At 43.5% G+C, this 16,255-nt stretch overlaps 1 protein-coding gene and 1 long non-coding RNA gene across 9 annotated transcripts in view; one reads left to right on the top strand and one right to left on the bottom strand.

The window, feature by feature from the left end:
- The window catches only part of LOC135385851 (uncharacterized), a 112,230-nt gene that overhangs the window by 30,437 nt on the left and 65,538 nt on the right, over positions 1-16,255 (top strand). The window lies entirely within an intron of this gene.
- The window catches only part of LOC135385849 (RNA-binding protein with multiple splicing 2-like), a 202,278-nt gene continuing 188,428 nt past the window's right edge, over positions 2,406-16,255 (bottom strand). For 5 of the 6 annotated variants that reach the window (XR_010420516.1, XM_064615416.1, XM_064615417.1 and 2 more), the window contains 2 exons: positions 11,499-11,606; positions 2,406-10,507 (listed from right to left, as the gene is read on the bottom strand). Coding sequence is in view for 5 of the 6 variants with exons in the window: in XM_064615416.1 (XP_064471486.1) it covers positions 10,493-10,507; positions 11,499-11,606 (123 nt within the window). In the remaining variant the exon portion in view is untranslated. The remainder of the gene's footprint in view (positions 10,508-11,498; positions 11,607-16,255) is intronic. The other variant, XM_064615421.1, reaches the window with a different exon arrangement.

Raw genomic sequence — 16,255 nt, 5'->3', positions numbered from 1 at the left:
TCGAAACCAATACCAATTTCTGACTTGTATGCGTGCCGTGAGTTAGAGGACCCTTTCTCTTTTTTCATATGGCGTATATGGCTCTTCCGTGACAGTTTCAACGACTACAACAGAGTCTACGTGACTGTCTCAGTCTTAGGTAATATGTGCACCCCCGACAACTGATTGAAATCGTCATCAAGAGACATCATTGGCCACTTACCTTGGTACTACGTGAAGATGAGTTCGGTAACCGACTGACGGCAAGCTACGGTGGCGTCCCGTAGGCATGGGCTGTTGGCCCAACGTCATTGGCCAGGTCCTCCCCGACGTAGTTGGCAGTTAAAGGTACTATAAAGCAGTCGAGGTGCAACCTGATGTTTTGTGTGCCCTGAATTGTGCACGTCCTCAGCAATAAAATGCCGCAACATTTTCTCACATAAACGTTATAGCTCCCGAAAAAATGGAAATTTAAATCTACTGCCAACACTGTGGCGTAGCAGACCGACGAAACGCCAACTCCGCCAAGTACGGCGGCGAAAATGTCTCATGCGCACGACTCTGGGCCAAACAGAGCGACGTACGATAGCAGCGCCACGGTGCTGAAACAAGGCCCAGGTATAGACGTTTAGCTACTGAGTGCAAGATTCGGCTTTTGTGTATTTTCTTTCACACAAATTACATTTTCTCAAAAGGTAGTATTTGCAAATCCCAACAGGAAAGCCATCTGTTTATCGGTCTCCTTGTTTACAGGGTTGCTTGACAAATTGAGGAGTTCTTCCCACCAGGCGTCGCCCCGACATTCTTGACTGCTTTTTTATTTACAAATTAAAAATACTTAGAGTAAACTCCTGCGCATATTACTTGTTGTGCTGAACCTTTGAGTCTAGCACTCTCACGTCATGATGATTGCATAGGTTCCACCTCGACTGCTTTATAGTACCTTTAACGTTGGCCAGACGTTAGAACATGACTGGCTGGCCCACTTAGTTGGCTGCTCCACTTAGTTGGCTGCCAACTGGTCCCCGACTTTCTGCCGACAGTCGGCCGTCGGCCAATTTCAATTGGGATAGCACTGCATAAGTTCGACTTTCGATTGGCCAAGAGATTGTCTCGAACCAAAAGCAGTAAGAAACGGCGATCCCTTTCACCACCAGTAAGAAACAGAGACGTTATCATCATGGTGAGCTAATACGACCAGCAATTCCTCATTTCAGTGTTGTTTGTGTACGCGTTGAATTAAACTTAGACACCTCACCCTTCATTTTGACTCAAACAACACCAACGTCGGCTCATTCGTTTTGACTCACACGCGAACAGGACTCTCGAATTTGTGGAAGCTCGCGAGACAACCTATATATAGTATATGTTCTTCTTTGGGGAAGAAATGCTTACACTTGTCCCATCCAAGAGTTCGCTATACAAGAAACGCAATTGCTTTTCTTTGTGAGCTGTTTGATTCTTGTGGTCTCGGGCATATTGCGAGCTTTTATGATCTCCCTCTCTATATTTTTTGCACTTTGAAACGCTGTTCCATTGTGGGAAATTTCTGTGCTTTAAAACGGCGTGCTCACTGTCCGTTGTGGAAAATACCAGCAACAAACAAAGGATGATAAATCGTTACCCTACGCCGCGAGGCATTTGAATATGAATAACGTCCATCCAACGTCGGGCCTACTGCTCTGTGACTATGGGGCCAGTGGTCGGTCCATCAATAAAAATAGATTGCTGGCTAGGGTGAAGCCAGGGAGACCCCAAGCTGCAACCAATCTTGGTTTTATGCTGTCACTACCTTAGGCTTATGTCGTTTAGGTCGGCCATATACGTTGACCCAACCTCCAGCAGATTAGGCTCCACGTTAGGCCAATGTCAATCCCCGACGTAGGTCGGGCCGACAACCCTAGTCTGACACTGTACATTGGGCCGACTTTGTGCCGACATTGTTTTTCCCCTTGGGGATGTCTATCCCAAGCTTGCCCAACTTTTTTTCAAGCACAGTCCAACGACTTTTAGGTCGAAAGCATACGTCGGCCCGGCACTTTGACAACGTTGTTTTTCCCCTTGGGTTGGCGCTTCACTTTTACGCTTCATGTACGTGCTGCCCCATAGAACTTGTGAAGCGGTACACTTGTATCTTCACATGACTCGTCGTCTTCCGAAGAACAACTGTTGGTGTCCCCAGATCGCATAACTGCGTTCCACGCCTACGACGTGCATGCGCCCAGGAGGGATTGACATCCTTGACTTGTTTTCGGACGTCATCTTTCTTATGTATGAATCAGACTGACCCACCTGCACTGGTGCCTCCAGCGTGATATCATAACAATACATCTGCCACGCCTCTTTATTAGATAGGTTTATCTTTTATTGACACATTAATGGTGCTTTTTGACTCTGTCTCCTATGTAACGCACCTCACACCTGGCGATGCTTTAGTATATTTTATTCAGAAGCACCTAAAGTTTCTCGCTATACATCATGTCAGTACGTTCAACTCTCTTGACACACTATTATCGTACGCCACCTTGTACTTGGATCCTCTACGAAAGTTCGAACAACATCAGTGTCGGCAACCACTGCTGAGTCACGGTTTCAAGCAAGAGCATATTTTTTTCTTGACCTGCATCACATCACATAAGATACAAAAAGACCGGAGTCTACTGCATTTGCATATACACGTCACTGTGATGAAAACATCTGTTGAAATAGTGTGTAGCGGTGAAGTTCCAGATGCTCCTTCCAATAGAAATTATATGCTCTCAATGGCGCTCAAGTGGTCAGACAGAGTCAGCATACTTTTATTCCAATCACTAATGAGAGCCGGACTAGACAGTGTTAGTAGTTAGTGGAAGTATAACCGTACGTGTCCAATCACCACTATAGTTCGGAAATATTGACTTGCAGGTATTGTTATTGATGCTGACTAAAACCAAAAACAAACTTAACTTTTTGACTGCGCAGTTTTATTGCTCGCCTAGTCATGAATCAGTAGTGATTGGGCATCTGCAGTTTGCAAATGAGGAACAGATTCACAAGTTGGCGATGGTTGCATCGTTTAATTGACTGACATAGTGTCGTAAACTTCGAAGAGATCATATTGACAATCGCCAAGTAAAGACATTTTGGCAGTCACCCAAAGCACAATTCACAGCAAACACTATGCCAGCTACACAGCAACCTTACATGTTTACACGCGCAAAAACTAGGCCAAATTAGAGCACTAAAACGACGTGTTCTCCATGCACTGCATCAAAACTAACCGCTCTTGATTTTAGAAACCACCATTCACGACCACAAGACAGCAAGTATTGTTAACAATGACTCTACATAGAAAAACTACTGCATCGACAGTAAGGTGAACTCTTTTCTCCCTCAGATACAACAAACTGCAATACTTTACAAACACACTCACAAGGAATATGCAGCTGTATCTGGCCTAGAGCCTCCCAGCTTCAGCAGCATAACACTGAAGCAAGCCGCTGAAGACGCTGAAGAGACGAGAAAGGGATCAAAGGAGAGAGAGAGAAGGAAAGGAGAGAGAGAGTTCACTCTAGGCAACCAGAGCGGCACATCCCGGAATACGGGAGGCCATTATGGACGGAATCATTGTTGTTGGTGTGTAGAAATTATTCAGCAAAAGACTGACGTCATCACTGTAATAAGCACTTATAAGGCGTCAACACTCTTGGTATACGCGTTCGCACAAAACAACACACACTAAGATCTTACAAAATTGATACATACCTACAATGTTTTTTTTTGTTTTTTGTTTTTTTCAATTCAAAAGCGGAAAACAGAAATCATGGGAAGAAACAATTTTATCGGGGCGAACATTCGAAAGTACTCTAATACGGTATATTCACTAGTAGTATGACACTCGGGTAGTTCACCACCATGTTGACATGTCTGTAAGACATAAATCTCAAATTATTGTTACACTTCAGAGTCACCCAAAACGCTGCCACATTTTTTTGTCTCTTCAAAAGGTTCTGGTGATAATTCTCAGTAAGTAAATTACTTTCCTATACTAGGAAACGTCTTCAAATTTTCCCTAGCAAACCACAGTTATGTCCATAACTTAAAAACCCCGAGACTGGGGGACAAAAAATGACAACACAGACAAGGTCTTGTCTGCGTTGTCGTTTTTTGTCCCCCAGTCTCGGGTTTTTAAGTTATGGATCTATACCACCAGCTCGCTTCCTACCTCTCTATCCTCTCGTCACAGTTATGTATTCGCACCCCTTTTAATTTTGTCCCAACACGAAACGCCATTTTTGAACGACAGGCACGAAAATGGTTCAAACAATGTGACATGTTTCTCCTTGTGTATGAAACGCGTTTATACTTTCGATTTCGAACAGTGGTTTCGTTCGCACAATGAAGGGGTATTGAGTATCTTCTGCACAAATGGAATCACGATTTTCGCGCCGACGGTTCGCCATAACATTCGGTACGCCTCAAGATCTACACACGAAAGTATGTTCCATACACGAAATATTTTTAAAGCTTCTCAATAAATATGGCTATACCAAAATGAACTACGTGAACAGGCAACTGAAACAGCCTACACTTTTTTCTAGATGGTATGAGAAAGACTTCAGAAAAACAAAATATGTATAGTATATATATATATATATATATATAGATATACCTTAGTACATATGAATATGCTTGTTAGGGAGCAAGACTTCACCATGACAGCCATCAGACAGGACAAGGGAAAACTAGTCATGTCGTCAAGAGTAAAATGGTCATCGAAACCTCACCATGCAGCATATAAAAAATGAACCTAAGTGTTTCGTCTTAACAAGTGCTGGTGTTGCTTCCACAAAAAGATTTCCACATACTATGTTTAGCCACAAGCAAAACGGCGAAAAAGACAGTATCAGTGTTTGGATCACGCCGACGGGAAATATGTTTTGCATTTGTTCCTTGGGAGCTGCTATGAAGAGCATAGCAAAAAGCTTGTTGAGACAATGCACTAATTGAGAAAAATAAACTAACCCTCTTAGTGCTGGAAACTCTTACTATGTTGCTTATAGCGGCAATGGTCATATTTCATTCTACAAACGAGGCTGTTTCATGGGAAAGCGAAAAAGGCATAGTCAGCCTCGACTTTCTGCAGTCGCTCCCTGCAGACAGCAACTTATGTCTTTATTGTCGTCTGTTTCACACTCACGAGACTACCTCAGTCTGCCAACACTTCAGTGGTTTACAGCAACCTGCAGTGCAACGGCCCTCTGTCAAAGAAAATTTTGTCCTCTGTACACCTCTGATTGGCTCTGCTGTGTCTTCTAGAACACTCTAGTCATGTATGTCTGCAATGATATGTGGTATTCTGGAGTTGTGGTGCTTAATTCTCTACATATTGATAAGGGCACCATACTTGCATCACACTCAACATCGAAACACGTTGCTAGCAATTTTGATATAGTTTTGACATTTAAATACATTACCATAAATGATGACTGCATACATAACTTGTACCATTGCTATTACTGAGCCCTTTTTGCCACCCCTCACGACCTACTCTAAACAGAAAACCATTTGAGCTGTCTGAAAAGAATATTTACTGTTATTATCTTATGTTATGTCGACACAATTGTCGATACAGTTTTTGTTCTTGAATGACCCGATTTATGAGTTTTAATAGCACCAATTCATTAGCTAGTTCATTTTGGAGAAATAATTAATGAATAAAGATATATAGAACATAAAGGTAAAACACAAAATTTTTATTGTTGTTAAAATGTTGGGTGATTCCTACTTCTGTTCCTTCATTATTGATCTGCACAAACAGACGACTTCGAAGAGCTTACTTCGGAAGATGTGGACTTCGCAATCTGCAACTTGAAATTCTGTTTCTGTAATTTTTCCTGTCAAGAAACTCATAAACGGTTCGAGAGGTCACCCGGGCACTGTACCAAACTGTTCCTTCATAGTTCACGGTCTAAACAGAACAGGACATCACCGCATAACATACTCTGTGCAAACCGTATACAGTTAGCCCTTCTGATTTGAGGAGAGAGCGAGGCGTATGACTTTTTGTGGCAATTAACGTATTTGGATACATTTTAATTGCCCCAGAAAGGTGTACTCCCCCATTTTGGACAAATGAAGAAACAGAACGATGGCACATTGTGAAATGCGGTTGGTTCTGAACGCGTTATGCGACGGGGTTCTGTTTTTATGCCGCACCCGCGCACACACGAAATTTCCGTTCCGGTTCCATTTGTTGTTTTTTTGTACACGTTATCGTTTTGCTGGTTGTGCTGGATTGTCAGTTTACATTGCGCCACAGTTCTTTTTCTCATCTTTATACCTGCATGTATCGCAGCTAGTTTTATTGCTGTCCAGTAGATTGGTTTAATCATTATCACATCCATGATTAGTGTGATGTGCACGACAAAAGCATTTCTATCACAGGAAATCTTTTGATTTTACAAAACTCGCATAAATTTCAATATACTTCATCAGGGCACGGTGTGACGATTGAACAAGTGAAACGAAAATGCATGGTTCGAAGCACACAGTCATTGAGTTGGCGTAAAAATGTTGAGGCCAATGCCTATTGCGTTATCTTTCGTGGTTCGTATGATAAATAGAAGGGGCTCTTATCTACATGTGCGTGTCACTGGGACATATGTGTAACGTAAACTGAGAACGAGTCGTTGCATACAACCAAAACGATTCCAAATTAACAGCCACGGACACCTAACCATCAAAGTGCAGCAAATTTAGAAAGGAGCAAGCGTGGTTTTGTATGGGGTCCACTGGCACGGCAGTTTACATTGGTAAGCACAACACTTACAAAGTAGGGTCAAGCTGATACTGCATGCAGGATCCGTAATGCAATCTGTCTATAGAAACGCCACGGTCTTTCGCGCTGGCGTGGTTGGCTCTGCAAGGCTAACTTTCATAGATTGGAAATGGTGGTCCCGCGAAACCTGCTGTATCTTCCATTGTTTGATGGCTACATGCAAGCGATAAATTGGTACCCTAAGACAAGGATACGCGTCATTATATCCTGGGTCACTTTTCCTACTGCACCCAAGCAGCTCAATAGGCATATCAAATATACACAAAGATGTGTGATACGACAGAAGCGTCGATATTGACATGACATCCCTTCTTCCGTGATTGAGGTGCCATGAGTATTTTGAACCATTCTTAGGTTTGGTCTTGCGAGTAGAGTCGTCGGATCAAGTTGGTGCGGGTAAGGAGAACGAAAGAGAAAGCACACATAATTTTGAATGCACACATGACATCACAAAACACTGCAACGCACTTTACACTGCAACGCTGTCGCAACGAATATCATCCTATTTCAGGCACGATTACAAAACTGCATCCGCTCAGTAATTATGGGGTGGTTTGACTCTGCAAACCCCTGCAACAGCATTGTTAGCTGAGGACTGCACTGACCAATCTAGACAGGGGAAAATTTGAAGGGCACCGTGTCTTACGTTCGATCGCCATGACCGATCTCACAATAACATGTTTCCGAGAAAGTGACATAATGCTTATTGCATAATATCATTACACAGTTATTACACCATACCATTGAAATAATTAAACAGTTCAGATGCAAGACTTTGATGAAACATGAAGATTTGCTTTCTGTCCTTCTGTGATTACTGTTATAATTATAGCGCTGCTGTCCGATTGAATGACGTCATTCTCTAACGGGAAGGCAAAGCGGTTGAAGTGAGTTCACAATGGTTATTGCATGCATTAGGCTCTGCAAGCAGACATCGAGTTGTGAAACCGCAAAGGTTCTATGCAAGATGCATAGCGCTATACAGGTCATTCCGGATGATCACCGAACTGTACAAGTCCTAAAAAAATCACTTCAAGAACTTCTGACACCGGCTCTCCGCACACGTTATCGCTCATGGTTCGCAAACGTTGTTACGTGACGCGGGTTACAGAAATTTACATAAAAAACGTGTTACACAGCTATATGCTAGAAAGTAATTTGCGTAGCAAACGATCACCAGCGAAGGTGTATTGCATAGAACAACCTCACGAAAAGTAGCCATTATCAACAAAAAAAGTGATATAACTGGTCCTCCTGATGAAGTAACGCCGTACGGTGGCGGTGATGCCGGGAAGAGGTGATCATGCATTGCTATCATACATCACTGACGCGCGCATGGATAGGTGTCTGACAGTAGAGGAGCAGAGAAGGGGTCCCAAACAGAGGGGAAAGTCTCAACCGCAGGATCGACTACCTGCTCACAAACAGTTTGCTCTGAAAATATGCATCTCCGAAAGTTTGTACATGCCCCTGTCGAGAAGCCATGCGTTTTTGTCTCGCTTGAGAATAATCGAAGCCTACGAGGAGATATATCAAGAAGGGGAATCTACATCTAAACACAGACTAAGAGTGAACAACGGGGAAGAACCAGACGAGATTCAAGCTATAATACGAAAGACTAGAACTAGGTGTCGCTACCAAATATGTCCTAAACAATATTCCTTTTGGAATCAGTCAGAGGCTACTTGCAAGAGCTCACACGGAGTACATTCAACGCGTCAATAACATTGGTCCTTGAGCAAAACTGATTCCACATATGGTTAAATGCAGGCGGCATTGTCTGCCTTTCATAAAATGGCAACACGAAGAGTAAGCGGACGTTACTATATTCCTCCATGATCGAAGGCTGACAAAATCTAGGAGTTAGTGGTAACGTTTATCAAGGCGGATGCTGATATACTCTATAGATGCTGTCTGCTCTCTGTGCCGCAATGGCGTTTGTGCTACCACGCGAAATCATTTACGGGCTACAAGTTCTTTGAGTAATCGGAAATGCAGCATTCGTTACGCGCAAGCAGTATACTTAACAGTTGAACAAAAAATTTTGAAATGGCCGAAATAAAAGAAGGTTTGAGCAGGTAGTTGAAAGCAGTTATGTTTTTTGCCAAAGACGTTTATTCAGGATAAACTAAATCTTTGTAATGTGAAGAGCAAATATATCTTATGAAATGAAATGAGATGTAGATTTTCCTCAGGGCACCAACGTACTGAGAACTCGCCTATTAGGGAGAACGATCCACTTCGAATCAGGAGCTAACTGGAACTTTTTCCTGGACTGTTCAACTATCTGCTCCATACGAACGCAAAGAAAAACGTAAAAGACAATAAAATGAACATCGAATCATGCTGCGTTATGTAAAGAATTCCAATAACATATCTTCACCGTCCATAACGTCCCCAGGATACCGATAGCAAGAAGGAATTTAAAAAAAATGACTCAACAATTTGCATAACCTTCACACAAGTTTGGAGCTTGCATTGATAACACAAGACATTTTAAGAAAGCACTCACGGTGGAAGCTGGCCTCCACCATCAGGCACAATAGAAGTGGAATGTTATGTATGGGATATGCAAATATAAATAATAGTCGTCATGTTTTACATATACATGTATGTATACAGATAGCAAAACAGCAGCAAGAGAAACGCACACAAAATTATAAATACGAATGTTCTACAACGCAACGCTCAACGGGGCGGTTTTCTGGAATGTTGGTAAATCTCTTTTACAAAAACAAAATAGGGAAAGACACAGAAAGAAATCAGATATGGGTTTTACACTAATGGGATCTTCTGAAATACAACTATAGATCAAACCAATTTCACGGTAGTGCGCAAGTCCTTCAAATGTGAAATCATCATGTAAACGCCCCATGTTGTGACTTATTCTTTGTACATGCTGACTAGCTGTTGCTATCGACAATGGTTTATGAGAGAGCTACGGGGATAGATATTATATATTATACCAGCGCATACGCATACATATATATGTACCTATCAGAAATAAAGAATTCTTTGGCATCAAAATAAAATTCAGAAAACGAGGTACACCGGATGAACTACGCGAGACAGCTTTCATATAACTCAACATGTCAGCTACTCATGCAGTTGGACTAAAATTGACATGTTGCATGTAATTACCACTAATAATGAATGCTGCTTTCCTTCGCGTTGATCTCTGCCTAAACAGGAGAAGAAACTGCCTGATAAATTATTTGGCCTCCTTGTTCGGAGTGAATCAACGTTCGAAAAGTGGGTTTAGCAATCATTTTACGCTGGCCTTGGCGTAAAATGTCGCAAGGAATTCACAAGACTGCTTCTTGGTTCCCACCACAACAGCTTAGAGCCACTAAATCCGCCAGCTTAAGCAATGTTTACGTAGGTTTTCAAGCTGGTAAAATGTTCGCTAACCCACAGGACTAAACATATTAACAAATCTTTCAAATTCGAATAAATCATATAGTTGCGGATCACTATGACATAACGAAGAATAACACTGCAATTCAATTTTCTCATGGTATTCTTCATGGGACCTAGCTTGGGCTAGACATCTAGAACACGGAATGATAGAATACAAACTTTGGAAAGGATCATCGTCATTTTGCGAAACAATGCAAAGTGTCTGTTGTAGGCCTATATGTGGCCACTCAGGTGTAACATATCTTTGACCTCTTCCGTGATCCTTCCGGGTCATTATTCGCGGGATACCTGAAAAATAAAATGATGAATGTCATTGGTGAAATAAGATGCCACTCACACAGCGAACGCAAGAAATGTCAGTGCGGGCCAACGATTTCAGGTGGTGTGATGAGACTCAGGTGTGCCCGTAGGCCTGGCACAGAGCTCTGGTAAAAGTCACTGTTACGTATCAGGGCAACTGCAGTGTCGAGCATTTGTTGCGCCATGCATTGACTGTAATTTATCTGGTTTCGTCTTTGTTTTCATTTTGTCTTTTTTTTTAATAGCAAGCCGACCTTTGTCTAGCTGACTTTTCCTTTTCATTTTATAAGCTTTCATATCCCCTTGCCCTGTCAGATCATTTCCACTGCCACATGCCGTACCACATGAGGCTCTACTCACTAAGATATAATGTCTTTTCAGTGAACATACGTGTGATAGGCATAACGATGCCACATGTAGTGCCGCACTAGACATCGTGTAATATACCGAAAAACCGCACCCGTGATCCGGCTTTCCGATCTTTTTGTATGTACATCAATGGTTTCGGTTTCGTTCTCCTATTTTCCTCAAACAGTATCACTCTATCACGTGGACGATTAACTTAGAATATTACAGTCTGCACGGAGTGTACACAATGTGAAGCTACAGAAACGTACTCAAAATGTAGGAAGAAAGCGCATGCCCGGCGTGCTAGTGCCGTTGGCGTCAGGCCACACAGCTGTGACCAGCGCAGAGAAGTACATATAGTGAATGAAAAGGACACTCTGGCCATTTCTCTATGCAAGAATGAAAACAGAAAAGAAAGAAATCATGTCATGCAGTATGCAGGGGAAGAAAAAAAGCGAGGACAACAGTTACGCTATACGGGCTAGCATAAGTACGCCTTGGTCGCTTCGTCATGCATTTCATTCGGGAGGGGTTGAACACGGAAAGGGAACACGATCAAGCCTACGGTGGGAGGTCAGGTAAAAAGAGGGAAGGTGTCCAGTGGGAAGTGGTGTTAAGTAGTTGTCCTCACCTCTCCCATCCTGTTTTTGGCGAATTCAATACGGACTCCGCCCCGATCGGAGGAGAACAGTTGGAAGCCCTGGAGGGCTTTCATAGCATGTGTTGCATGGTGGACGTCCTGAAAGCAGACAATAACACCCGTCTCAACTGGGGAACCCCACCCGTGTCACAGGTCACGCTAATGCACGCTACAAAACAGCGTCCTTGCAATCGGAAATGTTCCGTGCTTCGTACACAGCAGCGCGGACACATTACGGTTTTTGCCGCTCTGAAACGGAACTACGATGGGTCCATTGCTGCCTACAGAATCCATTCAACTCACGTTAACTCAGTCTGTTAAATTGTGTACAGCTCGCACAACATAATTGCTCCTCATGACCGCTGTATATATATACAGTCGCTGGTAGTGTGCTCTTGTCCGCATGTTGATCAGGCGCGCTTTCTCTCTCTCTCTTCTTCACAGAAAGTCAGCATGGTGAAAGAGGGATAAGGTATGCTTCCTGCATGATTCTTTAGCATAACAGCACCGTACGTTTGCCCAGAGAAACTTAAACTATTATCACTGAGAGCAACTTTTCGCTTTATATTACACCGAATGCAAATATGCAAGCGGCGGCATTGCGAAGTCACGTGGAGTAACAATGCAAATATTAGGAAAAATAATCTGGGTGCGCAACTATTCTAAACTTATCGCATGTTTCTTATGTCTCGGCATGTCAAGTGCAAGAAACTGACACTACTACATCGAAGTTAGAGTAAGCCAAGTCATAATGTGAGGGACAACGCAACACCACAATAAGCATCATCAACAGTATTGTATAACGACGCCGCATAATGGTATATGCTCTCGTAGGAAGCAGCAATTACACTTAGCGTGAGTAACTGTCAAGGCACACTGCAAAGTGAAACGGGCGACATTCCCTTGAGTCTGAGGAGGACTTGCACGACGCACACAAAAACGATGTGGACACAGAGTGTGTCGTCCAAGTTCTCCTCAGACTAAAGGAAATGTTGACTGTTTCATGTATCCACCAGTTCTCCTCCCTTCTAGTTCATGTTTGCACAGTGCAAATTACTCGACCAATTCTGAAGCGAAATGTGAAGCTATGAAGGTTGTGCGAACATTCGAATTTTTCGCATTCTGAACCGAATATAAAATTGTATATTCCATTTTAGAATCGAATCACATATCTTTCACACTGAATATATTCGAATAGTTCCAAATCTGCTCACGTAAACCCGAGAACGCCATAAGAGGAGGTACGCAACAAAGTGAGCGTTGCTTATCTGACTGCCTGTATCAAGCGCCCATCTCCGACACCTTACAGCGGACTTAGACTTAGCACTGTGAACTTCTGTTGCATGGCTTCCTTAAACAACACCGAGGTAGCGTCACACTGTGTTTCTTTCACTACGAAAGAGGATACTCCTCGTTTCACATGTTCTTTGGTGCTTTCGTTTACTGGTATTCAGCGTCTCGCAGCAGTTAACGTACGGTGAATTGTCAGCTATGCAAGAAAGCACCCATGCCGTTTCTACTTGATGTGGTCGCCGAAACGCTAGCAAGGTTCGGAAGTTATTTCGACGAAGCGAAGGGCGCTTCGAAGTCAGACACCCCCGAATAAGGGAAACTTGCCTAATTTGGCCCACCGCATAAATTGGACCGATGCTGAGTTGAGTTGAGTTTGAACGTAAAAAAAGGGGAAAAAATTGAATTCATCACCTCACGAATTCTGCTACTCCCATAAAGAACGCCTAAAACGATGGTCCCCCAGAAAGGAAAAAAAAAAGGAAAGGACAGATGCTATTTTCGCCTAACTGTGCGGTTGTGGCACCATCTGTCACCATATAGGTGAAGTTCCAGAAAAATAGTGCTGCAAGCCTTTACAAACGCATCACTACGCAGTCACAACAACATCAACATCATTTCCATCGGGCACGCGCTCCGAGCTTTCGTTTTCGCCGCAGCATCGAAACCATTCATAAAGTCAGTTTCATTGTAGAGCCTAGTCGTCTCTTCATTTGCTGTACAATGACATTGGGTGTTTGTTACCCTCTCGGTGCCGGCTGTGCTGTCTTGGGTTTTTCCTGGGTTTTCCTCAGACGCTTTCAGACATATGTCGGCACAGTTCCCTTAGAAGTCGGCCCAGGACGCATATTTCCCCAGGGCGTCAGTCGTGACGTTGCCCACCTCTATGAGGCCGACAATGGCGAGCCCTTTCACCAGCACCACCACCACCTACCCTCAAGGTGAACACGTGATCGAATTTTGTCACTGTGACTCGCGCATGTAATTTTCTGTCTTGTCCTGTAAGAAGGTATTCTGCGTTCTCTGATGGCTGCTCTTTGGACTCATACGTGTGCTGTCGCGAAGTGCGCAACCAAGAGTAGGGAATACTCATGCACGGCTTTCGTTGGTGATAAATCTTAGCAAAGCCAGCGTTTCTGCCTATGTTGGTCCAGTACGCGTGTCTCATATTGTACCACCGTACTCTTGCTACATGCAAGCACTAGCGTACCAATTTACTGTTATTACTGTCTTCTAGACCACTCATATTGGGTGCCCATCAGCTGTGCGAAAGTTAGTAGCGCTCACAGGAGGTTTATCTGCGGTAACCAGGGTCGTCCGAAACCCATCGCCAGAGGGAGGGCGAGCTGAAGTTCGAAGGATTACTACACTAAGAACTTTCTGCATACAGGAAGCTGGCGTAATAGAACCCATGCTACACGCAGTGCAGAGTGACTCCAAATGTGTTAAAGAGCTTCCACTTAAGGTATTCGGTTATTTAGTTAATGACTTTTCTTTTCCGATGTGAATAACATGTGCGGACATATTTCGTCAGAGAGTTGTCGTCAGAGGTGTAGCGACGGCGCGAGCGAATCTGTTTATGCGAAGCAACGGATCTTGCTTACTATTCTACAAAAAACGTTACCTGCGCTAAGCGGTTACATCCCATTTCGCCTATTCCCATTTTGCCTAACCCGGATTATCGGATTAAAGAGGCGGAAGGGGTAACAGCCGTTAGGCGAAATGGGACTGCCGTGCAATCTCATTAGGCAAAACGGGACTGTCGGCAAGTGGGCGTTATTTACACGCTCCGACCCGATGATGACGTGTTCAAGAAATGAATGTGCTCGTCGGACAACTACCTTACGTCGTCAGAAACAAAGACCCTTTACATTTGCAAATATAAGGTGTAAATATAATGTACAAATATAACAAAAACATTTCACACGCATTTTACATAGTGACTCCTGATGGACAGCATGTCGAATGAAACAAGGTTTCGAGCCATGTTCAGTGTCACCTGAGCGATGTTAAATATGGAAACTGGTGTCTCTATAGTCGTGTTTAATTTAACTCTTTTTTTTTTCTTTCCTGTTAGCGCCGCGAAGCTATGAGCGACGGCGAGGTGGCTATGAGCGAGATGTGGCTATGTGGAGATGAGAGGTGGCTATGAGCGACGTACAGATGAGAACAGATGGAGAGAGGACAGCAGGAAGGAGTGGGGGGATAGGGGGTTAATATGCGTCTTGGGCAGACTTCAGGGGGAACTGTGCCGGTATTCGTCTCGAAAGTCTTCGGAAAACCCAGGGAAAACCTCAGACAGCACAACCGGTGGTAGGATTCGAACCCACCGCCTCCCAGTTAGCACGACACCACCGAGCGAGATGCCTTAGCCCACGTTCAACCTAACTACCGTATTTTCCGGTGTATAACGAGCGCGTTATTCGGTAAAAAGGTGCTCTGAAGAGGGCCTGCGCATTATCTAACGGTGGGAGTTATACACGGAAATATTTTCCGACAGGAATTCCTTTTCTGGTCGGTGTCGTGCAAATTCTAGTCTCCTCCAGGGCGTGCTGTGAATTTCTCCCAAATCACTAAGGGTCAGTTGAAAAAGCCGTCGTAGGGCGTTGGAATTAATAAAAAGTTGTGATGTTACTTAAGAATGTCATTGAGCAGTCAATAATTCAGAATGGCGAACGGGACATGATGTCGTACCTCGATGCATATTGAGTAGAGCTGCAAATTTGGAAGAATTTTGAAGTGCAGAAAACAAAGCTGTCCTTTTAATTTTAAAAAATGTAAATAAAAACTATGTTTTCACTCTTGCACAGTCTATATTTGTGAACCAACAGATGAGGGAAGAAACCCTAGTGTAATATGAATTATAAATACAGACCTCATGCTTCAGTGAAACCAACAAGGTTGCATGTAAAGTTATATGAAGATCCGAAATTGACTTTTGGCAGCATGCCAGAGGACCGCCTTCTTTCTTACGTAACACGGATTAGTAGGCGAAGTGGGACTGTCTGCAGCATACATTAGGCCAAATGGGACCCCCTGCAGTTCGAGGTCGGTGAACCTGCTAAGGGATGGCGAGATAATCTGCTAAGAAGCATTAGGCAAAATGGGAATAGGCGAAATGGGAAGACACGCGCTAAGCAGCCCTCATACGAGTGAACGTGCAAATCCTGGATAAAAAGAACGATGTTTGCTTGGTGTGGGGTATGTGGGGTTCGTTCACACGCCCCTGGCAGTTACAGTAATGGAGCTATGCCAACAAGTGTTGCGTACTGTTCTGCGATCTCATTAGCTTTTATATGTTCATAAGTGATGTAAGGCACAACACGAGTCTGTCTCAATCAATGGTTTCAAGTACAGGCCACTTTTCTTGATTCTCGGGGAGCCTTTGAGATGTTAGAAGTGCAAGAGTGCAGGCAAGCTGGTATATTGTAAAAGCGACGATAAAACCTGAGACGAGG

This window comes from Ornithodoros turicata, chromosome 2 (assembly GCF_037126465.1).
Source record: "Ornithodoros turicata isolate Travis chromosome 2, ASM3712646v1, whole genome shotgun sequence".
Lineage (NCBI taxonomy): Eukaryota > Metazoa > Arthropoda > Arachnida > Ixodida > Argasidae > Ornithodoros > Ornithodoros turicata.
This window is presented reverse-complemented; position numbering and strand designations above follow the sequence as displayed.